The sequence below is a fragment of the Pseudophryne corroboree genome, chromosome 5, assembly GCF_028390025.1.
Source record: "Pseudophryne corroboree isolate aPseCor3 chromosome 5, aPseCor3.hap2, whole genome shotgun sequence".
NCBI lineage: Eukaryota > Metazoa > Chordata > Amphibia > Anura > Myobatrachidae > Pseudophryne > Pseudophryne corroboree.
Window position 1 is genome coordinate 101,354,923 of NC_086448.1, and position 27,699 is coordinate 101,382,621.

The 27,699-nt window shown below is 45.9% G+C and overlaps 1 protein-coding gene across 7 annotated transcripts in view; it reads right to left on the reverse strand.

Moving 5' to 3' along the window:
• ADAM22 (ADAM metallopeptidase domain 22) overlaps positions 1-27,699 on the reverse strand; it is a 500,813-nt gene that overhangs the window by 86,433 nt on the left and 386,681 nt on the right. For all 7 annotated transcript variants that reach the window (XM_063921513.1, XM_063921518.1, XM_063921515.1 and 4 more), the window contains exons 15-22: positions 18,317-18,416; positions 17,409-17,480; positions 14,197-14,289; positions 13,072-13,152; positions 11,859-11,909; positions 10,475-10,538; positions 7,849-7,954; positions 6,522-6,641 (exon numbers count right to left, since the gene is read on the reverse strand). In XM_063921513.1, the coding sequence (XP_063777583.1) occupies positions 6,522-6,641; positions 7,849-7,954; positions 10,475-10,538; positions 11,859-11,909; positions 13,072-13,152; positions 14,197-14,289; positions 17,409-17,480; positions 18,317-18,416 (687 nt within the window). The remainder of the gene's footprint in view (positions 1-6,521; positions 6,642-7,848; positions 7,955-10,474; positions 10,539-11,858; positions 11,910-13,071; positions 13,153-14,196; positions 14,290-17,408; positions 17,481-18,316; positions 18,417-27,699) is intronic.

The window sequence follows — 27,699 nt, forward strand, 5'->3', positions numbered from 1 at the left end:
AAGATTAGGTACTATCTGTTGTGCACTGGCTCCTCCCTCTATGCCCCTCCTCCAGACCTCAGTTAGGGAAACTGTGCCCGGAAGAGCTGACACAACAAGGAAAGGATTTGGAATCCAGGGTAAGACTCATACCAGCCACACCAATCACACTGTACAACTTGTGATAACCTTACCCAGTTAACAGTATGAACAACAACTGAGCCTCACTCAACGGATGGCTCATAACAATAACCCTTAGTTAAGCAATAACTATATACACTTATTGCAGAAAATCCGCACTTGGGACGGGCGCCCAGCATCCACTACGGACTACGAGAAATAGAATTACCGGTGAGTAAATTCTTATTTTCTCTGACGTCCTAGTGGATGCTGGGAACTCCGTAAGGACCATGGGGATTATACCAAAGCTCCCAAACGGGCGGGAGAGTGCGGATGACTCTGCAGCACCGAATGAGCAAACACAAGGTCCTCCTCAGCCAAGGTATCAAACTTGTAGAACTTTGCAAATGTGTTTGAACCCGACCAAGTAGCTGCTCGGCAAAGTTGTAAAGCCGAGACCCCTCGGGCAGCCGCCCAAGAAGAGCCCACCTTCCTTGTGGAATGGGCCTTCACCGATTTTGGATGCGGCAATCTAGCCGCAGAATGAGCCTGCTGAATCGTGCTACAGATCCAGCGAGCAATAGTTTGCTTTGAAGCAGGAGCACCCAGCTTGTTGGGTGCATGCAAGATAAACAGCGAGTCAGTCTTCCTGACTCCAGCCGTTCTGGAAACATATATTTTCAAAGCCCTGACTACGTCCAGCAACTTGGAGTCCTCCAAGTCCCGAGTAGCCGCAGGCACCACAATAGGTTGGTTCAAATGAAACGATGACACCACCTTTGGGAGAAATTGGGGACGAGTCCTCAATTCCGCCCTGTCCATATGGAAGACCAGATATGGGCTTTTACATGACAAAGCCGCCAATTCCGACACACGCCTAGCCGATGCTAAGGCCAACAGCATGACCACTTTCCACGTGAGATACTTTAGTTCCACGGTCTTAAGTGGCTCAAACCAGTGGGATTTCAGGAAATCCAACACAACGTTAAGATCCCAGGACGCCACTGGTGGCACAAAAGGGGGCTGAATATGCAGCACTCCCTTAACAAATGTTTGAACCTCAGGCATTGAAGCCAGTTCTTTTTGAAAGAAAATGGATAGGGCCGAAATCTGGACCTTTATGGACCCCAATTTTAGGCCCATAGTCACCCCTGACTGTAGGAAGTGCAGGAAACGACCCAGTTGGAATTCCTCTGTAGGGGCCTTCCTGGCCTCACACCAAGCAACATACTTCCGCCATATACGGTGATAATGTTTTGCTGTCACGTCTTTCCTAGCCTTTATCAGCGTAGGAATAACTTCATCCGGAATGCCTTTTTCCGCTAGGATCCGGCGTTCAACCGCCATGCCGTCAAACGCAGCCACGGTAAGTCTTGGAACAGACAGGGCCCTTGTTGCAGCAGGTCCTGTCTGAGAGGCAGAGGCCATGGGTCATCTGTGCGCATTTCTTGTAGTTCCGGGTACCAAGTCCTTCTTGGCCAGTCCGGAACAATGAGCATTGTTCTTATTCCTCTCTTTCTTACTATTCTCAGTACTTTTGGTATGAGAGGAAGAGGAGGAAACACATATACCGACTGGTACACCCACGGTGTCACTAAGGCGTCCACAGCTACCGCCTGAGTGTCCCTTGACCTGGCGCAATATATTTTTAGCTTTTTGTTGAGGCGGGACGCCATCATGTCCACCTGTGGCAGTTCCCATCGGTTTGCAATCAGTTGGAAGACTTCTTGATGAAGTCCCCACTCTCCCGGGTGGAGGTCGTGTCTGCTGAGGAAGTCTGCTTCCCAGTTGTCCACTCCCGGAATGAACACTGCTGACAGTGCTTGCACGTGATTCTCCGCCCATCGAAGAATCTTTGTGGCTTCCGCCATTGCCATCCTGCTTCTTGTGCCGCCCTGGCGGTTTACATGGGCGACCGCCGTGATGTTGTCTGACTGAATCAGCACTGGTCGGTTTCGAAGCAGGGGCTCTGCTTGACTCAGGGCGTTGTAAATGGCCCTTAGTTCCAGTATATTTATGTGGAGAGAAGTCTCCAGACTTGACCACAGCCCTTGGAAGTTTTTTCCCTGAGTGACTGCCCCCCATCCTCGGAGGCTTGCATTCGTGGTCACCAGGACCCAGTCCTGTATGCCGAACCTGCGGCCCTCGAGAAGGTGAGCACTCTGCAGCCACCACAGAAGAGACACCCTGGCCCTTGGGGACAGGGTGACCAGCCGATGCATCAGAAGATGCGATCCGGACCACTTGTCCAACAGATCCCACTGAAAGATCCTTGCATGGAACCTGCTGAATGGAATGGCTTCGTATGAAGCCACCATCTTTCCCAGGAATCGCGTGCAGTGATGTACCGATACCTGTTTTGGTTTCAGGAGGTCCCTGACCAGAGATGCTAATTCCTGGGCCTTCTCCACCGGGAGAAACACCTTCTTCTGTTCTGTGTCCAGAATCATGCCCAGGAAAAGCAGACGCGTCGTAGGAATCAGCTGCGACTTTGGAACATTCAGAATCCAGCCGTGCTGTTGCAACACTTCCTGAGAGAGTGCTACGCTGATCAACAACTGCTCCCTGGACCTCGCCTTTATGAGGAGATCGTCCAAGTACGGGATAATTTTAACTCCCTTCTGCCGAAGGAGTATCATCATTTCGGCCATTACCTTGGTAAATATTCTCGGTGCCGTGGACAGGCCAAACGGCAACGTCTGGAATTGGTAATGACAGTCCTGTACCACAAATCTGAGGTACTCCTGGTGAGGTGGGTAAATGGGGACATGCAAGTAAGCATCTTTGATGTCCAGCGACACCATAAAATCCCCCTCTTCCAGGCTTGCAATAACCGCTCTGAGCGATTCCATTTTGAACTTGAATTTCTTTATATAAGTGTTCAAGGATTTTAAATTCAGAATGGGTCTCACCAAACAGTCCGGTTTCGGTACCACAAACATTGTGGAATAGTAACCCCTTCCCTGTTGAAGGAGGGGGACCCTGACAATCACTTGCTGGAGGTACAGCTTGTGAATTGCCGCCAGTACTACCTCCCTTTCCATGGGGGAAGCTTGCAAGGCTGATTTGAGGTAACGGCGGGGGGGAGTCGCTTCGAATTCCAGCTTGTATCCCTGAGATACAATTTGTATAGCCCAGAGATCCACCTGTGAGCGAACCCACTGGTTGCTGAAGTTTCGGAGACGCGCCCCCACCGCACCTGGCTCCGCCTGTGGAGCCCCAACGTCATGCGGTGGACTTAGTGGAAGCAGGGGAGGACTTTTGTTCCTGGGAACTGGCTGCATGGTGCAGCTTCTTACCTCTACCCCTGCCTCTGGCAAGAAAGGATGCGCCCATGACCCTCTTGCCTTTTTGGAAACGAAAGGACTGCATTTGATAATACGGTGCTTTCTTAGGCAGTGAGGAAACTTGAGGCAAGAAAGTTGACTTTCCAGCTGTCGCTGTAGACACGAGGTCCGACAGACCGTCCCCAAACAATTCCTCACCCTTATAAGGCAAAACCTCCATGTGTTTTTTAGAATCAGCATCTCCTGTCCATTGCCGAGTCCATAATACTCTCCTGGCAGAAATGGACATAGCATTAATTCTAGAGCCCAGCAGGCAAATGTCCCTCTGAGCATCCCGCATATATAAGACGACGTCTTTGATATGGCCCAGGGTTAGCAAAACAGTATCTCTGTCGAGGGAATCTATGTCGTCTAACAGAGTATCTGTCCACGCTGCTACAGCACTACACATCCAGGCTGAAGCAATAGCAGGTCTCAGTAGAGTACCAGAGTGTGTATACACTGACTTCAGGATAGCTTCCTGCTTTCTATCCGCAGGCTCCTTTAGGGCGGCCGTATCCTGAGACGGCAGGGCCACCTTTTTAGATAAGCGTGTCAGTGCCTTGTCCACCCTAGGGGATGTTTCCCAAAGTAACCTGTCCGTTGGCGGGAAAGGGTACGCCATCAGTAACCTCTTAGAAATCACAAATTTCTTATCAGGGGAACTCCACGCTTCTTCACACAATTCATTTAATTCATCAGATGGGGGAAAAGTCACTGGCTGCTTTTTCTCCCCAAACATATAAACCCTCTTGGTATTAACCGGGTTACTCTCAGAAATGTGTAATACATCTTTCATTGCAATAATCATGTATCGGATGGCCTTGGTCATTTTAGACTGTAAATGTGCCTCATCATCGTCAACACTGGAGTCGGACTCGGTGTCGGCATCTGTGTCAACCATCTGAGATAGAGGGCGTTTATGAGCCCCTGACGGTTTCTGAGTCGCCTGGGCAGGTGCGGGTTGAGACCCCGGCTGTCCCAAGGCTGCAGCGTCATCAAACCTTTTATGTAAGGAGTTTACATTGTCATTTAAGACCTTCCACATATCCATCCAATCAGGTGTCGGTCCCGACGGGGGCGATAACACACTTATCTGCCCTTGCTCCGCCTCCACGTAACCTTCCTCATCAAACATGTCGACACAGCCGTACCGACACACCGCACACACACAGGGAATGCTCAGACTGAGGACAGGACCCCACAAAGTCCTTTGGGGAGACAGAGAGAGAGTATGCGAGCACACACCACAGCGCTATATAACACAGGGATTTTCACTGCTAACAAGTGATTTACCCAATAGCTGCTTTTTTTGTATTGTTTTGCGCCTAAATTTATGTGCCCCCCCTCTCTTTTTAACCCGTCTTGTACCTGGATACTGCAGGGGAGAGCCTGGGGAGCTGCTTCCAGCGGAGCTGTGAAGGGAAAATGGCGCTGGTGTGCTGAGGAAGAAGGCCCCGCCCCCTCAGTGGCGGGCTTCTGTCCCGCTTTCCATGTAAAAAAATGGCGGGGGTTCTTACATATATACAGTGCTAGACTGTATATATGTATGTTTTTTTGCCAAAGATACTTCAATTGCAGCCCAGGGCGCCCCCCCCCCCCAGCGCCCTGCACCCTACAGTGACCAGAGTGTGTAAGTGTGCTGGGAGCAATGGCGCACAGCTGCGGTGCTGTGCGCTACCTTAATGAAGACAGGAGTCTTCAGCCGCCGATTTCGTCGTCTTCAAGCTTCTGTTCTTCTGGCTCTGCAAGGGGGACGGCAGCGCGGCTCCGGGAACGAACGATCGAGGACAGGTGCCTGTGTTCGAACCCTCTGGAGCTAATGGTGGCCAGTAACCTAAGAAGCACAAACTAGCTGCAAGCAGGTAGGTTTGCTTCTCTCCCCTTAGTCCCACGTAGCAGTGAGTCTGTTGCCAGCAGAAGCTCACTGAAAATAAAAAACCTAATAAATACTTTCTTTACTAGTAAGCTCAGGAGAGCCCACTAGGAGCACCCAGCTCTGGCCGGGCACAGATTCTAACTGAGGTCTGGAGGAGGGGCATAGAGGGAGGAGCCAGTGCACACCAGATATAGTACCTAATCTTTCTTTTAAGAGTGCCCAGTCTCCTGCGGAGCCCGTCTATTCCCCATGGTCCTTACGGAGTTCCCAGCATCCACTAGGACGTCAGAGAAACTCCTGTTTGTATTTAACAGAGACCTAATTCAGAGGTGGCGTAAGTGAAGCCATGACTGTGTCTTTTGCCGGAGCTGCGACTGTGCCTTCATGCTATTGCCGCAGCCTATAGTCTTCCTACTGACACACCCACCCGCTGCGCCACTAACCATCGCTGTGTTATATTAAGTCGCACAATGGAAGACTACATTAGCCCTATGGAGGAGCAGAATCTCTGCATGAACATGGCCGTCTGTGTTTCAGGGCAACTACGTCTTTAGACACACCCACATCTGGGTAGCCACCCCTGTTACCATCCAGAAACGCCCTGTGAAATTGAATCTCTTTGTGTCTTTTGGCAGTAACTACTGGGACGATTAAGCAGTGCGACTTCTACACATTCGCAGACTGCAAACACCAGCCGCCTGCATCCGACACTGCTGCATCGTCCCCCTCTGAATCAGGACCAAATGTCCGAAGCCAAAAGCAATTGGTGTATTGTTCAGAAATGCCTGAAAGTGAAGATAAATGAATATCACCCATAGAGAAGTTGGTCAAACCCCAAAGGATCATGATAATGCAAATGAGCAAGCAGGAAAGAAAAATGAAGTTGTCAAGTTAAAATATGTGTAAGTTCAATGTGATTTAAATACTTTTCTCTTACCTACTGTGATTATAAATTGCCCTCAGTCTCTACCTGTAGTTTAGTGAGAACAAGACATTTTCTGCATTTATTCAAGAGACAATGTAATGGGTACTTTATAAAACCTCTATTGCACCACACCAATATAATACACTTTTTCTCTTGTTCTCGTTGGTACTGGTCCTTATAAGTGATCAGTGGTAGCACCCCCTAGTGTGAAAATATATCCATCAATCTACATAATACAGTATATTCAGCAATTACCAGTGCAGGGGGGGTCACCCTCCTCTATAAACGTTACCTGCAATTTAATAGTTTGCCTTGATGTAAGACGGAAGATGATGTAATTGGTCCGTCAAGTTCACCCAGTCTTGGCACACTGGCAATGTCTGTACACAGCAGATAACCACAAAGGACGTCCCTGTGTGGCAGACAGGCATACAGTACATGAAATACAGAGACACGCAGAGCATGAGGTCACTTTATTAAAGGGCTAACATGAAGGGGCAGGTGAGGCGTCTGAATGTACTGATCAAAGATAACCAGAATACTGTACATACAGAGAAAACTGTAATATGGCTGCCTGTATGCAGATGCTAACACACTCTCCTTTACTCTACAAACACAGAAAACTGGCTAAGCATCTAGTACACAGAAAACATGGGGTATTAGTACTATATTATAAGCATGGCGGGCCAGTGGAGCTGAACACAAGTCAATGTGACGGACGTATCTTGAGTGATTTTGTACTGCACGTTTCAGATCCAAACGTATGCGATTACAGGTGATGCTGAGTGGTAAGCAACTTAGTGGCATCTTCTCTTGCGTGCAGGTGTGTCGCAGCTATTCAAATCACGCCAAATAGCAACTAAGCTATGCGTCCTGTCACACAGTTTCTTCCAAATACGCATCTCTTATAAGCATCACTAATGCAATAAAAGTACAACGCGCGCATGCCCTGGGCACTGTCGTTACTATCGCATGTGTGCGACTCGGAAACTAACCTGGGTAAAAAATATAAAATCCGATACGAGTGATCTGCGTCACGCTTCACGTCACGCATGGTTATAATTAATCTGCTAATTCAAACCAATTCATATGCGACAAAAATGCCAATCCTAAGTGTATTAGAGCTGTGTACGCAGCTATGATGTGACTAACACCCTAAATTCAGAAATAAGTTCCAAAGGTTTGGAATCACTACCCGTAGCAGAGCATCTGATTCACGACATATGTATCGCGCCAAATGGCGATAAAAGGAGAGGTATATGAGGACGCATCTGTAATTGGGTGGTATAGGGGAGTTTATATTTCAATGCACAATCTTCATGTCATTTCTAACATGCTAATGTGACATTTGGGGCTCAGCAAGTATACGGGGAGCCTTGTCAGTGATTCTCAGTGGTTTGTGCTTTCACTGCCAATATGTGGTACTGATACACAGGCCTTTTTTGTTATTAATTGGGTACAATGCAGATATAAACATATTGCACTTACTATCATAACTGCACGGGACAATGCCTCTAGTACATGTTACATGATACCAGTAAAAGAAACACAAGATATTCTGCAGATTAGCATACATAAGATTGCAGGTAAGAAACGTTAGCACAAGAAACGCTCCTTACTGTTTGCTGCACTGTATCCAGGTGTCTTTGTTTCGGCCACAATTGCCTTTTTCAGTTCCTTCAATATTCAGCTTTTCATAACAATATCTGTCTGCAGCGGCCACCTCTACAAGGAAATACACTGAGGTTATACAGGAAATATTCCCCTTACTGTATATGTCGGGCTAGTCCATCATATAAGAGAATGGACTAAAGAAAGTTAAAGAAAGAAATTAAAAGTAAGCATCTGAAAGCTATGTAGACATTATGTCAACACCAAATGACGATACGGTCTGAATGTTGACATGATCAGAAAATCAACATTCACAAAATTGACACTTATTATTAGGATTAGGCTGCAATTAGGGATAGATTAGGGCTAGGGAGCTATTAGGGATAGATTAGGATTAGGCTACAATTAGGGATGGATTAGGGTTAGGCTACAATTAGGGATGGATTAGGGTTAGGCTACAATTAGGGATGGATTAGGGTTAGGCTACAATTAGGTATAGATTAGGAATAGGCTACAATCAGGTATAGATTAGGGATAGGCTACAACTAGGATTAGATTAGGATTAGGTTGCAATTACGGTTAGATTAGGGTTAGAATGCAATTAGGATTACATTAGGATTAGGATGCAATTACGGTTAGATTAGGATTAGGCTAACAGTAGGGTTAGATTAGTGTTAGGCTACAGTTAGGGATAGATTAGAGTTAGGATGCAATTAGGATTAGATTGGGATTAGACTTCAATTACAGTTAGATTAGGGTTAGGCTGCACTTAGGGATAAATGAAGGTTAGGATGCAATTAGGGATAGATTAGGCTAAAGATGCAATTAGGGATAGATCAGGGTTAGGCTGCAGGGCCTTGAAGGGCCAGTAGACTACAGTAACACATAATACATCAGGAGACAAGTAATGTGTTCGTGAGAAGAGGGCTGCAGGTGACAGGGGCAGTGACATGATATGGGGAGGGGAATGGAGGCAGCAGATAGTCACACACTGAGAGTTATATAGTGGAAGAAGCAGTACCCCACAGCAGCACAGAGTATATCAGTAGATGAGTGATGTGTTAGCGAGGACAGGGCTGCAAGTGACAGGGGAAGTGACATGATGAGAGGAGGGGAATGGAGGTAGCAGGAAACCACTGACTTATAGTTACAGTATACAGTGGAAGGAGCAGGGTCCCCCAGCAGCACAGAGTATATCAGAAGAATGGTGATGTGTCAGTGAGGACAGTGCTGCATGTGACAGGAGCAGTGATATGATGTGGGGAAAAGAACAGATGCAGTAGGAAGCCACAGACTGAGAGGATTATAGTGGAAGGAGTAGGGTCCCACAGCAGCACAGAGTATATCAGGAGACTAGTGATGTATTAGTGAAAGAGAGCTTCCTGTGACAGTGGAGGTGTTTGCCAAGTCTTTTAAGGGGGGTACACACGTAGAGCACATCGATCTATCACAGACCGCTCAGCACACATCTCTCCCCCCGCTCAGCATTCAGCGCGATGTGTGCTGAGCGGAGGGGGGGTGGGGGGGCCTCTCACTACACACAGCGGTGAAGTGAGCGATGTACTACTGTAGATTGTCAGGCCAATTTAGTACCGGCAATAGCTACGCGCGGGGCCGCGCATCGCTTTCGCTATGGGCATATACACGGAGAAATATGTGCTTAATTTCTATGTAATCTAGTCAGATTGTTTAGAAATTAAGCACAGATTTCTCCGTGTGTACCCCCCCCTTTATTTATTACAGACCTCTGTGTGTACCCCCCTTTAGTTATTACAGATCTCTCCGTGTGTACCCACCTTTAGTTATTACAGATCTCTCCGTGTGTACCCCCCTTTAGTTATTACAGATCTCTCCGTGTGTACCCCCCTTTAGTTATTACAGATCTCTCCGTGTGTACCCCCCTTTAGTTATTACAGATCTCTCCGTGTGTACCCCCCTTTAGTTATTACAGATCTCTCCGTGTGTACCCCCCTTTAGTTATTACAGATCTCTCCGTGTGTATCCCCCTTTAGTTATTAAACTGTTAAGTTATGACCCAATATAACACATTTGACATCAAGTATGGTATACACAGTACAGCTCACCACTTTTATTTATTTACAATTATTTATATAGTGCCAGCATATTCTGTTGCGCTTTACAATTTTAGAGCTTTGTTTCAGAGATTTAGGACAAAGGTACTTAGGCACCAATAATATACTATATAAAGCAAATATAACAAATAACAGTGCTGAGCCAGTGTCAGTGAGTTGAGGCAAAGTGCTATGTGCAATATGGCTGCCTGCAGGGTGGTGATGTGAGGCTCCTGTAACACAGATGAGGGGACACTGTGATGAACAAAGCTCATACATGCAATGTGTTCATGCTGGATGTGTTTCATACAGGTTATCCGTGATATTGGCTGGTGACTCTCGGCATTCTCCAGTAAGAATATCTAATGCTCACACTAATGCTCGCCAAATGGATGCTACTGACCCTAGCTAGGGATAGTAATGAGCAGCCCCTGGCAACACCTCGTACAATGATTTCTGTGACTACTATATGTATATGGTGCTGGCTCACAAAGACACCTGTTATGTGCTAGCATCATCTGGTTACACAGCAAGAAATAGTAATAATTCTATATATACTTACTGTCGCCCCAGATATATTTACACTGTCGGTCTCTGGTTTTACATCTCCCGCCAGAACAAAGACCCTGATATGAGAGAGAGCGAGAGAGAGCAAGCATGTACTGTATAGTATGTAGCTTCAACATATGTATTACACTATACTGCAAAGTGCCATCTATGTGCAGGAAAAAGAAGAGTGTCACTAGAACACAGTTAGGAGCGTTGACTGGTACTTTATCTTTCTCCCAGAGGTTTAGGGGGTCATTCTGACCCGATAGCACGCTGCAGTTTATCGCAGCAGTGCGATCGGGTCAGAACTCCGCATGCGTCGGAGTTCGCCGGCATTGCAGTTCGCCGGCGCATGCCCGCCGGCCGCTACGATCACTGGGCGTGGGGAACGGCGGCGAACCGGGGGGGGGGGGGGTGGGTGGGGGTGCGGGCCGCAGCGGGACCGGGGGGCGATGAGTAGCTCCCGGCCAGCACGCTAAAGCTGCGCTGGTTAGGAGCTACTCCTGAAGTGAGTGCAAAGGCATCGCCGCTTTGGGGTGGCACTGACATGCGGGGCGGGATAGCCCTGTGCTGGGCGTCCCCCTGCATGTCGGTGTGAATGATTGTAGCTGTGCTAAATTTAGCCCAGCTACGATCATCTCGGAATGACCCTCTTAGTAAGTAGACCCCTTTATTCTCCTCCTCTATAAGAAACCACTGTACTCCCTGCAGGCTTATTGTTAACGGTATGGAAATCAAGATATCGTCTCTTTAAAAATAAAGGGGCTGATTCTGAGCGCATTGCCGATATTCACTGACAGTCTTTACATCTCTGAATAGTCGCACAGCACGAATGTCTTGCAGTGTCTGAGCAGCACTGACTCTGGAATATATTGTCCATTTCTGGGCGGTGACTAAGAGGGTGGATAAACAGACGCACAAAGGCATTCAGAGTGATGGGTGTGTAATGGGAGTGTTGTGGGTGTGTTGCAGACTCTGCCGCTTAATTGCAATAATTAGAGGCCATACTCTGACAGAGACTCTGCACCTAGCCTGGGGCTGGTGCAAGTCCCAATGGTGGTTCCAAAGGTTGCGACTGCAGCCGCTCAAAGTGGGTGTCTCAGCCCTAGCACATTCAGCACAAAGTTGTACATCAGGGGTAGGACTTATACTAGTATTAGCATAAAGCCACAGACGTGACTACGGTGTCCATTTGGTGGCAGCAGCGTGTCAGCCTCTATATGTCCCCATTTATTAGCTCCATTTTACATCCGCATGACACAGAGCTGAGCAGCCTGTTCTCTTACGTGACAGCAGCCAGTAACACTGAGCTCAGAGGACGGACGCAGTACAGGAGTAAGCGGCGACTGGCCCAGCAATACTATTATTGTGCTGCGTATACATCAGGGAGCACGTACCTGTTTGTCCTCACATTGATATCCGTCCAGTTTATGTATATTTGGGGGACACTAAAAGAAAGGCAACATACAGTATTTACTATACAATATTGTCTTTTAGGTGAACAAGATGAAATGTAATATATATATATATATATATATATATATATATATATATACACACAGTATGTATATATATACATATATATATATATATATAGTGTTTCATGTGTTGACAAACACACACAGAAAATAATTAGACACTGTAAATATTTTGAGATCCTGAAAACGGCCAGTTTCCGCCCAGAAACACCCACTTCCTGTCAATCACACTACGATCACTCGAGCGAAGAAAAAACGTTGCTCGAGCTTGTGTAAATCTACAAAGTTTTGTGTGAAAGTACTTAGCGAATGCGCACTGCGTACCATGCGCATTTTTGCAGTTTTTTTTCCCACTTAATCACTGCACTGCGAAAATCGGCAGTGAGCGAACAACTCAGAATGACCACCCAGGGCCAAATTATGATGCTAAATGATCGAGTAAGAGCATCTCCAAAACAGTAGGTCTTGTGGGGCATGAAGCAGGTCTTGTGGGGTGTTCCCAGCATGCAGTGGTTAGTACCATGGGCGTCCAAGGCTCATTGATGCATGTGGGGAGTGAAGGCTAGCTCGTCTGGTCCAATCCCACATAAGAGCTACTGTAACACAAATTGCTAGAGCAGTTAATTTAATGTGACATAACACTTGGAGGTGAATATTGTCAGTGCCTGAGGGTTTCTTTTCCTTTTTTTAAAAGCACTAAACAGCTATTAATGGGTTGGAATATTTTTTGTCAAATTTGGCAGCCAGTCAAATGCAACTTGAAGCCAGCTTGCCATTAAAAGGGTACAAACGGACCCTGTAGACATTAATTGACAGTCTGATGTCTTTTTGGTGGCGGGGACTGGGCGGCAACGGTCTCCGTTTGTGAAAACGGAGGTGTGTCGCCGCCATTTTGGGGGTGGGCAGATGCTAGGCATCCCCGTCATAGGACAGAGATTTCCTGGCTACTGTTGCTACGGGCGGTTTGCACGGCACCAGGGGTGACGAAAGCCGCCTCATGGTGGGTGGTTTGAGCTAAACCAACCGCACCTGAATGACCCTGACAATGCAAAAATGTGGTCATTAGTGATTTGTCGCCCATAACTCTCATTATAAAGCACCACATATATTAAATGGAATCATATCATGTTACCTGGCTGGAATTTCCAGTACACATCTCTGGGATATCACAGTCATTCACTGCTTCTCGACACAGCATTTCTTTAGGGTTAAACTTCAAGAGAAGTTGAGTTATAGAAGAAAAAGTTACTGACAAATATAACATAAAAAAAACTATTCACTTATAGGTAATGATATTAAATCACAAATAATGACACTGTAAAGTAGATGGGTCATTGCAATATATATGCAAATACATTGGATCGCTACTGGGTATCATAGAGATATTACTGTGAGTGTAGAATATGAACAATAACAGGCTCTAGAGCAGAAGTGATAATAACACCTAGCAAGACTGCCAAATAGCCTGAATCTCGTCTCATGTGGTCATGTACACGTGTTGCCAAATTGGACAGTGATCCTTTTGTGCAGAGTGACAAGGATGATTGCATGGCCATTGAATATACTGTATGTCTCAGGGATAAATATAACACTTTATAATGGCTGGAAGGGGTGCAAATACACTGATTGCTAATCTCACTAGAGATCTGCAGAACTTGATCCAAAAACCATTTGACAGATGCATATTAATATAATGTGCAGATTATGGGCCTAATTCAGTAAGGATAGCAAATTCTGCTAATCAGCAGAATTTGCTATCCTTTTGCACGCATGCATGCTGACCGGCGCCTCCCCCCCCGCTACAAGCAGAAATTGCGACTGCCTCGCAATTTCTGCTTGTCAGCAGAAACTAAGTTTGACTCCTGCCGGCGCAGGGTTGCCACGCCCCCGCAACCCTCCATTTTCTCCCTGAAAACGGAGTGTTGCCGCCCCGCGACCGCCTCTGCCTGATTGACAGGCAGAGGCAACCGCATTTTCTGCGCCCCCCCCCCCCCCCGCAGAAGATGCGGAAGCATGCACAGTAGGGCCCGCTGCACATGTGCCTGCGGCATTCCCGCAATAATTCCGGGTGGATCACGATTTGCGATACAACCTGAATTAGCCCCTATGTCATATTTGGGTCACAGGAATTGCCCCAAACCTGGATTTATATGGACCTTCTGAATGTGTCTCCAGAACTGATTCTTTGTGAAATCTTTAATCATGCCTGTTCCCTTTATGAACCACTGTAGACTTCACTCAGGACATGTTGTTTTACCTTGCACTCTGAACAACACAGGCCGTCACTGCACTGCGAGCCCTCCGTTAACATGCACTTCTTGCAACAGTCCCCTCCCTCTGCTGCACACTCCTGCGGAACACAAGAACAATTCCGTTACAAGTGGATCATCGTTTCAAACTGTCATAGCATTTTGTCACAGAGGTGCTTTAATCCCAGCATCATATTTTCAGCATCGTGCTTCCAAACGTAGAAAATGTTCAATCCTAATAGAGCTGGGGAACCATAAGACCCTAAGATGTACTGAAGGATATGGAAGCCGGGATACGTACGATTTGCCGGCGACCGGGATACCGGCTGTCATGATCCCGACAACAGGATCCCGTCCGCCAGAATGCCAGCAACGGAGCGAGCGCTAGAAAGCCCCTTGTGGGCACGGTGGCTCGCCACAGGTTATATTCACCCTCTATGGGTGTCGGGGACACCCACAGAGGGAGAATAGCCTACGTCGCCGGTATTCCAGCGGCGGAATTTCACCGCCCATCGGAGTTTCGGCGTCTGTATTGTGACCACCGGGATCACGAATGGCGCCATTTTAACCGCTTCCCGCACTTATAAATATAATAGAAGGTGCAAAAGGCACATATTTAACTATGTATTGAAGGATAAAGCTAGAGAACCATTGATATCTCTTGACTACTGGGTTATTCAAAAGTCGCAGTACACCCTTTTGTTTCTAAAACTGTGCAGGAAATTGGAAAACTGAATAGGGTGAGGTGGGCTATCTTTTAGGGTATATACTGAACATGGGCGCCATCTTGAAATCGTCCATCTTGAATCTAACTCCATTTTCCCATCGCCAGCACAGTTTTTGGAACAAAAGGGTGTACTGCGACTTTTGAATCACCCTGTATATTAAAAAAAGTGATTTAAGGCTCAAAATAAGAGGTTGCCATAATTGCGTAACAAGTACAACTTGCCATTCTGTAATCAACACAACTGTATTTTGGGATAAATGGGGACATACTGTATATGGAAAAGTAAGGATTTAAGTAACTGTGACCTTTCCGGTGCAATATACCGTTTAATTCACCTATGCCAAAAACAACACACTACAGGTCAAAAGTTTTAGAACACCCCAGTTTTTCCATTTTATGTCTCAATGTAATCTGAAAGGAAAGAAGAATAAAGAATAAACAAACAATTGTGGAGACATAAAATACATCAAAGAATCATTTTAACAAAATGTAATCAAAGTTTTTGACTCATCAAAGTAGCCACCTTATGCAGATATAAATGTTGAACAATCGTGTGGCAGTAATTCTACACTGGACATCAGATATATTTTGTAATGTTCTCCCCAATACTTGCATAAGCTCCCGCAAATGTATTCTATTTGTAGGTTTCTTTGCTTCCACCCTTCTGTCCAGTTCACCCCAAACCAGCTTGATGTGATGTAAGTCCTGATACTGTGCTAGCCATTCCATGATTTGAAGCCTACTGCCTTGTGCTTTACCTTGAAGTTAGTTCTGGGGATGTAGTTGGCATCCTAATGCACAGGAGACCAGCGCCGGAATCCTAACACCTGTCAGAATGCCGATGCCGTAATCCCGACAGCAGTAATCCCGAACGTTAGTATGCCGGGGAGGGTTAGGCTGCGGGGGTAAGGGTTAAGGATAGGCTGTGGGGAGGGGGAGGGTTAGGTTTAGACTGTTGTAAGGGAGGGTCAGGGGTAGGGTTAGTTTGTTACCCCGGTCGGGATGCCGGTGTCGGTATTCAGGCTGCCGGTCTCCCAAACCCAACCTGTTCTGATATAGCCTAGTGATATGTTTTTGGTCATAACATTGCTGTAGGATGAATCCTTGATCAACTAGACCAGAGGGTATTACACTGTGCTGCAAAATGCTGTGTGGCCCTTTTGTTTCAGGGTGCCAGTCACTGGTTGCCAACTCAGTATCCAGCAAAAGAGCCTCACATGTGGGTGTTTTGCTATTACAAGCACTGTCCTTTTAAATGTTGGGCTTAAACACACCAAGGAGCATCTTTTACAAGCCACAATAACATGAGGAACCAACCTTTCACTACTGGATGGTGTAAATTACCCTGCATGATGAACCAAAAATTTAAAATGTTGATCCATTGGTCCACAAAACCTTCTTCCAGTCTTCAATAATTCAATGGTGGTGCTTCATGGCCATGGAAGACTCTTATTACTGCAGAACAGCTATAAGTTCTTAACTTATTACTTGCTCCCTGAAAATGCTGGTTTTAATAATGACATTTACATTTTTTTTAAGTGTTTGCTAAACTTTTTTTGTTTAACCGCTAGTAGTTTCCTGCTGACCTTTGTACAATTTCAGGTTATTCAATGGATTTGAATTGCTTATATTTCAATAAAGACTGGAAAAATTGGGGTGTTCTAAAATGAATGGTAGTGTATACTGGAATAATTACATGGTTTAAATAAAGACACTCTGGTATATAGGAAAATATCAGATATGCAGTTAGAAAAACAATCATCATCAACAATGATAAATGTGATCCGAAAGGTTCTCAAATATACATTTATTGACCTATAAATTTCATTACATTTATATTTGGGGCAACATCAAAACTATTATCTGTTTCATTACATACTTTTAAAGACTAGATCTAGGGATACACATGATATTGAAGTGATAATAATGCTGATGAATAACTCTATTTAAAGTTATATATTTTTGTGAGAAAAACTGACGTTTCCTATCACTGTGAATTGCTGCATTAGGAAACCATCAGTATTACCAGTTTTAATGAATTCTGCTTTAAAAAGTACTGTTTAAGGTAAAATACACACACCAAAAAGATAAGAATGTAGCTATCATTGAGACAACAGATATATAGATATTAGGACATTGATGTGATAAAATACGCAAATGTCACAGACGCCAGGATTTGTACCAAGACGTCCACTGGCGGTTTGCAAATGCCAGCGTCTGCGTATAAAGACGTAGAATCGCTTGCAGATCATTCCATAATCGGACTTAGCCGCAGCAAGTAAGATGCCTGAGCTGCCTACAGGATCGCAGTCCCCTGACACGGGCGCACCAGGCCTGCGTTTTTGGCGCCACTCCCGTTACCTCCCACAAATGATCCCTGTCAATCAATTTGCACAGAAATACTATAATGTATTACGTTATTTCAAATCCAGTCCTGTCCATAAGTATTTATTCACTATATCCCTTCAGTACAATGTGCTGATTATTTAGTACCGCAATAGTGCCGCAATCACATTCTTCCCCAGCTTCCACAAACCCATTGCCACACTCGGGAGGATCCAAAAGCTGTAAGAATAAAATCAATATAAGTAAGATAGAAACATAACAGTCAGAGAACTAAGTGGAAATAAAATATGGGGAAAAAAAGAATACTGTAGTAAGGGCCGTATTATCAGAAGTAGATCCGGGTAATAGGGGACAGTTTGCATCTAGACAAATCATGCTGCCATGCAATGGGTGCAAATGCAAATCTTTGTTCACTTACAGGGAAAATACCGTCTGCTTCTGCATGTAGCATACGAATACTAGGCAGCTTACTTTTTATACAGTGATTAAGAGTTGCTATAGTAATGTGCTCCCTTCCCAATTCTAAATTTGTCTGCAACTAAACCTAAACCTAAAATGGCTGCCTTGCCTGGATCCTGTTTAGGTAGAATGGATAATCTTTGGAACCGATGACCCAAAATGGCTGCCTCACCTTTGTATTATATTCAGGGTTTTTGTATTATGTGAAAATTTACTATATGGCAGAACTGCCTCAGGATGTGAAACAGCATATCTTTTTTTAAAGGCAATAAATGCCAGGTATTGCCTTTATAAAAAAAAGTGCTGCTTTAAAAACTTGCTAGAAAACATTACAAATACAAACTCCAAACTGTTCTCCACAGAAAACTTTATTGCAGATTTTAATTTTATGATATGAGGAATGATTGTTATTTTTCTGCAGGTGCAATAAATAACCGCTCATCTGGTAGCACCATATAGTGGCAAAACTAACAAATAACTTAAGAAAGCTTGTATCGCCATCACCCAGCAATCATATGTATATGTGACATTCCTTTCTGTATTTGGAGGGGCAGAAGCCATACATCTGGGCACCACACAAACAAGAGTAAACATACCTTGGAGGGCATATTAAACAGGCAGGCGCCACCGCCACTGTTCAGAAATTTATGGTACTCCTCGATGTCACAGGTGGAAAACTTGCTTGGGAGATAGTAGCTGTAAAACAGGAAACGACCAAGGTAAGTGACAGCTTTATTTATAAAGTGGAAACGTGTTAAGGTTGGGTACTTTATACAGCGTACTTTATACAGCATATACTAATCATATGAGATACAAAGCCAATGGCTTCTTACTCCTTTTTTAATAGATAGCTGTTGAAAGTTAAATATTAAATTGTATTTCTTCACAACAAAATAGTAATGCAGTTTTTTTTCTTTGTTCAATGCTTGTCCATGTCTGTGCGCATAAGGCCACCTACTAATTATCTTCCCTACTATCCCTCTTTTCCAAACGACAGTATTCTCCCCGCTATCTACCCCTCCCTCCCCATTCATCCCCACCATCTCCTGCCTGCTATACCTCTTGCCTGTCATTTTCATTTACTTTATTCAAACAGTGGGTGTGGTGTTCAGTAGTGGTAAGCTGACTTGTCCTCTTCCTGTCCTGACCCTTTTCTTGTACTGTCCCCTTCTCATTAGCAGATACATTGTCTAATCTAAGAGTGGCCATCAACCACCAATGGTTTTGCAACCGTCAGTGGTCTATGGCCTATGGCAAGTGTTTTTTTGTCATTGGCAGGGCTGTTCTGATGGCCACAATCGGCACATGTGCACTACTCAGCCATCGCTGCTACACCATCAATGGTTTTCTACCTATAGATAAATCCATAGACCATCAATGGTAAAGCCGTCCATGGCCATCACTAGTGCAATCCTCTACCAGGCTTAGCTGCAGTAGAAGACCTGGATCACATGATGCACCGTATGCGAGTCACTGGGACTGAGCCAAGTAGTGATGAGGCTGGAAGTCACCACGTCATATGGTCCGCTATGGGGACCGCAGGTCTCTGCTACAGTGGCTGGCAGAGAACTGGACAAGTCCGCCAACAAGGAAGGAACACTTGGCTCACCTAATCTAGCTCTGCTTCCACACATATGCCCTACTCCGGCCCAGTTCACTTTCCAATCAGAAGTGAACTGAGCCAGAGTAGGGCATATGTGTGGGGGCAGAGCTGGATTACGTTTATTGAAAAATCTCTACACAGGACACGCGGACATCCTCTGAGGTTAGAAGAGAGAAAATTTCATACCCAATGTAGGAAAGGGTTCTTCACACAGTGATTGCAAAAACGCGCTATGGCGCGTATTTTACCCCAAAACAACCACCTGTGACCCACGTTTAGAAGATGAGCGGGTCCCACAGGATGCGTTCATCTGTATCTGTGTGTCATCGTCTAGCCAGTCAGCGGCACACAGGAGGTGACTGGCTGTTTCCCCAGCCAATTACCTCCTGTAGTCTCCATTCAACAATAGCCTGCAGTGTCTCCCTTCATTGCCCTCCACGCCAGTACGGCATGCTTGGAATCCTCCTCCCCGTTGTGTGTTGACCCTGGGCTCCGCCACCAGCACCAAGACACTGGTCTTGCTCACCCGGCACAGCGCCGTCTCCTCCTCACTGCACGCTGACCCTGGGCTCCGCCGCCAGCACAAAGAGACTGGCCCCGCTCACCCTGCACAGCGCCACCAGTGCCCTCCTCCGCAACGGTGAGTGCATCTGTCCTGTGCCATCAGCGGCATGTGTGCCCGCACTGCAGCAGGCTGTGTGGGGTAGTGGATGGGCTTGCTGTAGTGGGTTCCAGCGGGGGACGACTGAGGGGCTGAGGCTGCAATGTGTATTACATGCTCTGCCTGGTGCAATGTGTATACCATGCTCTAGCTGGTGCAATGTGTATATCATGCTCTTTCTGGTGCAGTGTGTATAACATGCTCTACCTGGTGCAGTGTGTATAACATGCTCTACCTAGTGCAATGTGTATAAGTACTCTACCTGGTGCACTGTGTATAACATGCTCTACCTGGTGCAATGTGTATAACGTGCTCTACCTGGTGCAATGTGTATAACGTGCTCTACCTAGTGCAATGTGTATAAGTACTCTACCTGGTGCACTGTGTATAACATGCTCTACCTGGTGCAATGTGTATAAGTGTTCTACCTGGTGCAATGTGTATAACGTGCTCTACCTGGCGCAATGTGTATAACATGCTCTACCTGGTGCAATGTGTATAAGTGTTCTACCTGGCGCAATGTGTATAACGTGCTCTACCTGGTGCACTGTGTATAACATGCTCTACCTGATGCAATGTGTATAAGTGTTCTACCTGGTGCAATGTGTATAACGTGCTCTACCTGGCGCAATGTGTATAACGTGCTCTACCTGGTGCAATGTGTATAAAGTTCTCTACCTGGTGCAGTGTGTATAATGTGTTCTACCTGGTGCAGTGTGTATAACGTGCTCTACCTGGTGCAATGTGTATATCATGCTCTACCTGGTGCAGTGTGTATAACATGCTCTACCTGGTGCAATGTGTATAAGTACTCTACCTGGTACAATGTGTATATCATGCTCTACCTAGTGCAATGTGTATAAGTACTCTACCTGGTGCACTGTGTATAACATGCCCAACCTGGTGCAATGCGTATAAGTGCTCTAGCTGGTGCAATGTGTATAACGTGCTCTACCTGGCGCAATGTGTATAACGTGCTCTACCTGGCGCAATGTGTATAAAGTTCTCTACCTGGTGCATTGTGTATAATGTGTTCTACCTGGTGCAGTTTGTATAACGTGCTCTACCTGGTGCATTGTGTATAATGTGATCTACCTGGTGCATAGTGTATAGATTAGTAAGAACCTAAGAACCTTCATTCCGATGGGACCCAGAAAAGGACAGGTAGGACCCCAATTTTTAAAAATGAGGGGTCCCTGGGACCCACATTTTTGGGGGGCTCCGTACGATCACTGTTCACAGTAAGGGCAGTAAGGATTTGGAACTCTCTGCCAGAGAAGGTAGTAATGGTCGACTCAGTCAATAAGTTTAAAAATAAATAAATAAATCTCTAACTGTAAAAGGTATCCAAGGATATAGCATTTAAAATGAATGCATTATAGAAACAGCACGAATTATAGTTGTTAGTTAGGATTTGAAACATACCTTCATCATGGTCATTATAGTTAAACTATAGTTAAATACAGAATAGTGTAAGAATTATATACAGGTAGAACTCGTTGGATAAGTTGTCTTTTTTCAACCTCATTAACTAGGTTACTATGTAAATACCGTCTGAGAAAACGTAAAAAACTGAATTCAACTAAATTGAAGTAATACAATGGGAAGTATACATGAAGTATTACATAAATTAGCGTAATTATCATTGTCTTTCAAAGATACTCATATTTACCCAGGATCCTGGTTCTATTTTTTAAAAGATGTGGTCTTGTGCGTCACAGAAAATGAATCGCTTGACATCTGTATAAACATGGCGCACAGCACAAAGCTGGGAAACCACTAGCCTACATTATTATGGCCGCAAAATACAGGAGCAATTCAAGTACCTATTAGCAAAGCGGATGAAGATGTTACGTTCTGACAACAATATGCTGTAAAATGAATGTTCTAAGACAAGCTCTTACATTACGCATCTGAAGGTTACTTCACTAGAAAAGAAAACTTACAGCCAAAAACCTGAATGAATATTTGCTCAATTTCCAAAGCATTTAGTTGCTGATGATCAGTTTAGCTATTATTACTGAGCCCTTTAATCTTTTATGATATCAATTCAGAGACTTAATAGGATCAATCTGAGATGTGGCTCTTATGAGAAAGACCACAAACACTAAAAGCACGGCTTTGATAAATAATGTGAAACAGGGGACTCCATTAGACATCAATACAATGGGTCTGTCTGATTGGTGACACAAAGGTTAGAGGTAGAAGATAATTGGCCAAGCTTTGGAGTACAGTAGAAGTATGTGCTGCCTGACAATTAAGGGGAACTAGTTCCATTCATTGTCTTGGCTAAATCCTGAGGAACACTGGCGCTCAGTGGAGAATGAGTGTAACACCATGGACACAACACTAAGGCAAACATGGCCGACTTGTGTTCATCTTCTGTCTTCTATTATCATCTTAAGGATGAAAGTTTAAAACATTTTTTTTTTAACAAAATGTATGTTTTATGGCTCATATATGTGGCATGGGGGATTATTACGTGTTAACTGCAGTGTAAACGGCTGGTGTTCTGCCAGAGATATGAGGCTATGACAGGGATCACGGCTCCCTATGACAACGGTTCCCGTCCATTTGCATCTAAATGCCGCTCACGCTGAAATACGCTAACAATACCGGGAGCAGTATTTTTTTGTTTAGGGGGTTTCTTTTATTTTAATTATCGTTTAGCGCATGGTCTGTGGGAAAAGGTATATAGCACTGTCTATTTAAGGTTTATATATGACAATAGGAAACAATGAAGTAAAACAGCACTGTGGCAAACACATTGTGGTAAGATAAACAAATCAATGAGAGAAGCAATGGTACTAAAAATAAGAATTTACTTACCGATAATTCTATTTCTCGTAGTCCGTAGTGGATGCTGGGGACTCCGTCAGGACCATGGGGAATAGCGGCTCCGCAGGAGACAGGGCACAAAAATAAAGCTTTAGGATTAGGTGGTGTGTACTGGCTCCTCCCCCTATGACCCTCCTCCAAGCCTCAGTTAGGATACTGTGCCCGGACGAGCGTACACAATAAGGAAGGATATTGAATCCCGGGTAAGACTCATACCAGCCACACCAATCACACCATATAACTTGTGATCTGAACCCAGTTAACAGTATGACAAACGTAGGAGCCTCTGAACAGACGGCTTACAACAATAACAACCCGAATTTGTTTGTAACAATAACTATGTACAAGTATTGCAGACAATCCGCACTTGGGATGGGCACCCAGCATTCACTACGGACTACGAGAAATAGAATTATCGGTAAGTAAATTCTTATTTTCTCTAACGTTCTAAGTGGATGCTGGGGACTCCGTCAGGACCATGGGGATTATACCAAAGCTCCCAAACGGGCGGGAGAGTGCGGATGACTCTGCAGCACCGAATGAGAGAACTCAAGGTCCTCCTCAGCCAGGGTATCAAATTTGTAGAATTTTGCAAACGTGTTTGCCCCTGACCAAGTAGCAGCTCGGCAGAGTTGTAATGCCGAGACCCCCCGGGCAGCCGCCCAGGATGAGCCCACTTTCCTTGTGGAATGGGCCTTGACAGATTTAGGTTGTGGCAAGCCTGCCACAGAATGTGCAAGTTGAATTGTGCTACAAATCCAACGAGCAATCGTCTGCTTAGAAGCAGGAGCACCCATCTTGTTGGGTGCATACAATATAAACAGTGAGTCAGACTTTCTGACTCCCGCCATTCTTGAAATATATATTTTCAATGCCCGGACCACGTCCAACAACTTGGAATCCTCCAAATCGTTAGTAGCCGCAGGCCCCACAATAGGCTGGTTCAGGTGAAACGCTGACACCACCTTAGGCAGAAAATGAGGACGCGTCCGCAGTTCTGCCCTGTCCGTATGGAAAATCAGATATGGGCTCTTATATGATAAAGCCGCCAATTCTGATACTCTCCTGGCTGAAGCCAGGGCCAGTAGCATGGTTACTTTCCATGTAAGATACTTCAACTCCACCGATTTGAGCGGCTCAAACCAATGGGATTTGAGAAAATCCAAGACTACATTAAGATCCCACGGTGCCACTGGGGGCACAACCGGGGGCTGTATATGTAGTACTCCTTTTACAAAAGTCTGGACTTCAGGAACTGAAGCCAATTCTTTCTGGAAGAAAATCGACAGGGCCGAAATTTGAACCTTAATGGACCCCAATTTGAGGCCCATAGACAATCCTGTTTGCAGGAAATGTAGGAATCGACCCAGTTGAAATTCCTCCGTGGGGGCCTTCCTGGCCTCACACCACGCAACATATTTTCTCCAAATGCGGTGATAATGTTGTGCAGTCACCTCCTTCCTGGCTTTTACCAGTGTAGGAATGACCTCTTCCGGAATGCCTTTTTCCCTTAGAATTCGGCGTTCAACCGCCATGCCGTCAAACGCAGCCGCGGTAAGTCTTGGAATAGACACGGTCCCTGCTGAAGCAGGTCCCGTCTTAGAGGTAGAGGCCACGGATCCTCCGTGAGCATCTCTTGAAGTTCCGGGTACCAAGTTCAATCCGGAGCCACTAGTATCGTTCTTACTCCCTTTTGCCGTATAATTCTCAGTACTTTTGGTATGAGAGGCAGAGGAGGGAACACATACACTGACTGGAACACCCACGGTGTTACCAGAGCGTCCACAGCTATTGCCTGAGGGTCTCTTGACCTGGCGCAATACCTGTCCAGTTTTTTGTTGAGGCGGGACGCCATCATATCCACCATTGGTTTTTCCCAACGGTTCACAATCATGTGGAAGACTTCTGGATGAAGTCCCCACTCTCCCGGGTGTAGATCGTGTCTGCTGAGGAAGTCTGCTTCCCAGTTGTCCACTCCCGGAATGAATACTGCTGACAGTGCTATCACATGATCTTCCGCCCAGCGAAGAATCCTTGCAGCTTCTGCCATTGCTGTCCTGCTTCTTGTGCCGCCCTGTCTGTTTACGTGGGCGACTGCCGTGATGTTGTCCGACTGGATCAACACCGGCTGACCCTGAAGCAGGGGTTTTGCCAGACTTAGAGCATTGTAAATCGCTCTTAGCTCCAGTATATTTATGTGAAGAGACATCTCCAGGCTTGACCATACTCCCTGGAAGTTTCTTCCCTGTGTGACCGCTCCCCAGCCTCTCAGACTGGCATCCGTGGTCACCAGGACCCAGTCCTGTATGCCGAATCTGCGGCCCTCTAACAGATGAGCACTCTGCAACCACCACAGAAGAGACACCCTTGTCCGTGGCGATAAGGTTATCCGCTGATGCATCTGCAGATGTGATCCGGACCATTTGTCCAGCAGATCCCACTGAAAAGTTCGTGCGTGGAATCTGCCGAATGGAATCGCTTCGTAAGAAGCCACCATCTTTCCCAGGACTCTTGTGCATTGATGCACAGACACTTTCCCTGGTTTTAGGAGGTTCCTGACAAGTTCGGATAACTCCCTGGCTTTCTCCTCCGGAAGAAACACCTTTTTCTGAACCGTGTCCAGAATCATTCCCAGGAACAGCAGACGTGTCGTCGGGGTCAACTGAGATTTTGGAAAATTCAGAATCCACCCGTGTTGTTGCAGCACTAGTCGGGTTAGTGCTACTCCGTCCTCCAGCTGTTCTCTGGACCTTGCCCTTATCAGGAGATCGTCCAAGTAAGGGATAATTAATACGCCTCTTCTTCGCAGAAGAATCATCATTTCGGCCATTACCTTGGTAAAGACCCGAGGTGCCGTGGACAATCCAAACGGCAGCGTCTGAAACTGATAATGACAGTTTTGCACCACGAACCTGAGGTACCCTTGATGTGAAGGGCAAATTGGGACATGCAGGTAAGCATCCTTTATGTCCAGGGACACCATAAAGTCCCCTTCTTCCAGATTCGCTATCACTGCTCTGAGTGACTCCATCTTGAACTTGAATTTTTGTATGTACAGGTTCAAAGATTTCAGATTTAGAATAGGTCTTACCGAGCCGTCCGGCTTCGGTACCACAAATAGCGTGGAGTAATACCCCTTTCCCTGTTGTAGGAGGGGTACCTTGACTATCACCTGCTGAGAAAACAGCATGTGAATGGCTTCCAATACCGTCGCCCTGTCTGAGGGAGACGTTGGCAAAGCAGACTTTAGGAACCTGCGAGGGGGAGACTTCTCGAATTCCAACCTGTAACCCTGAGATACTACCTGCAGGATCCAGGGGTCCACCTGTGAGCAAGCCCACTGTGCGCTGAAATTCTTGAGTCGACCCCCCACCGCTCCTGAGTCCGCTTGTAAGGCCCCAGCGTCATGCTGAGGGCTTTGCAGAACCCTGAGAGGGCTTCTGTTCCTGGGCAGGGGCTGCTTGCTGCCCTCTCTTACCCCTTCCTCTGCCCCGAGGCAGATATGACTGTCCTTTTGTCCGCTTGTTCTTATAGGACCGAAAGGACTGCGGCTGAAAAGACGGTGTCTTTTTCTGTTGGGAGGGGGTCTGAGGTAAAAAGGTGGATTTTCCGGCAGTTGCCGTGGCCACCAGATCCGATAGACCGACGCCAAATAATTCCTCCCCTTTATACGGCAATACTTCCATATGTCGTTTGGAATCCGCATCACCTGACCACTGTCGCGTCCATAAAGTCCTTCTGGCAGATATGGACATCGCATTTACTCTCGATGCCAGAGTGCAAATATCTCTCTGAGCATCTCGCATATAAAGGAAAGCATCCTTTAATTGCTCTATAGTCAATAAAATACTGTCCCTATCCAGGGTATCAATATTTTCAGTCAGGGAATCCAACCAGACGACCCCAGCACTGCACATCCAGGCTGAGGCGATGGCTGGTCGCAGTATAACACCAGTATGTGTGTATATACTTTTTAGGGTAGTTTCCAGTCTCCTATCAGCTGGATCCCTGAGGGCGGCCGTATCAGGAGACGGTAACGCCACTTGTTTTGATAAGCGTGTGAGCGCCTTATCCACCCTAGGGGGTGTTTCCCAGCGCGCCCTAACCTCTGGCGGGAAAGGGTATAATGCTAATAACTTTTTTGAAATTAGCACTTTTCTATCTGGGTTAACCCACGCTTCATCACATACATCATTTAATTCCTCTGATTCAGGAAAAACTACAGGTAGTTTTTTCACCCCCCACATAATACCCCTTTTTGTGGTACTTGCAGTATCAGAGATATGCAAAGCCTCCTTCATTGCCGTGATCATATAACGTGTGGCCCTACTTGAAAATACGTTTGTTTCATCACCGTCGACACTAGATTCAGTGTCTGTGTCTGGGTCTGTGTCGACCGACTGAGGTAAAGGGCGCTTTACAGCCCCTGACGGTGTCTGAGACGCCTGGGCAGGTACTAACTGGTTTGCCGGCCGTCTCATGTCGTCAACTGATTTTTGTAATGTGCTGACATTATCACGTAATTCCATAAACAAAGCCATCCATTCCGGTGTCGACTCCCTGGGGGGTGACATCACCATTATCGGCAATTGCTCTGCCTCCACACCAACATCGTCCTCATACATGTCGACACACACGTACCGACACACAGCAGACACACAGGGAATGCTCTTATCGAAGACAGGACCCCACTAGCCCTTTGGGGAGACAGAGGGAGAGTTTGCCAGCACACACCCAAGCGCTATAATATATATGGGAACAACCTTATATAAGTGTTGTTCCTTATAGCAGCTTAAATATATCAAAATATCGCCCAAAAATGCCCCCCCTCTCTGTTTTACCCTGTTTCTGTAGTGCAGTGCAGGGGAGAGTCCTGG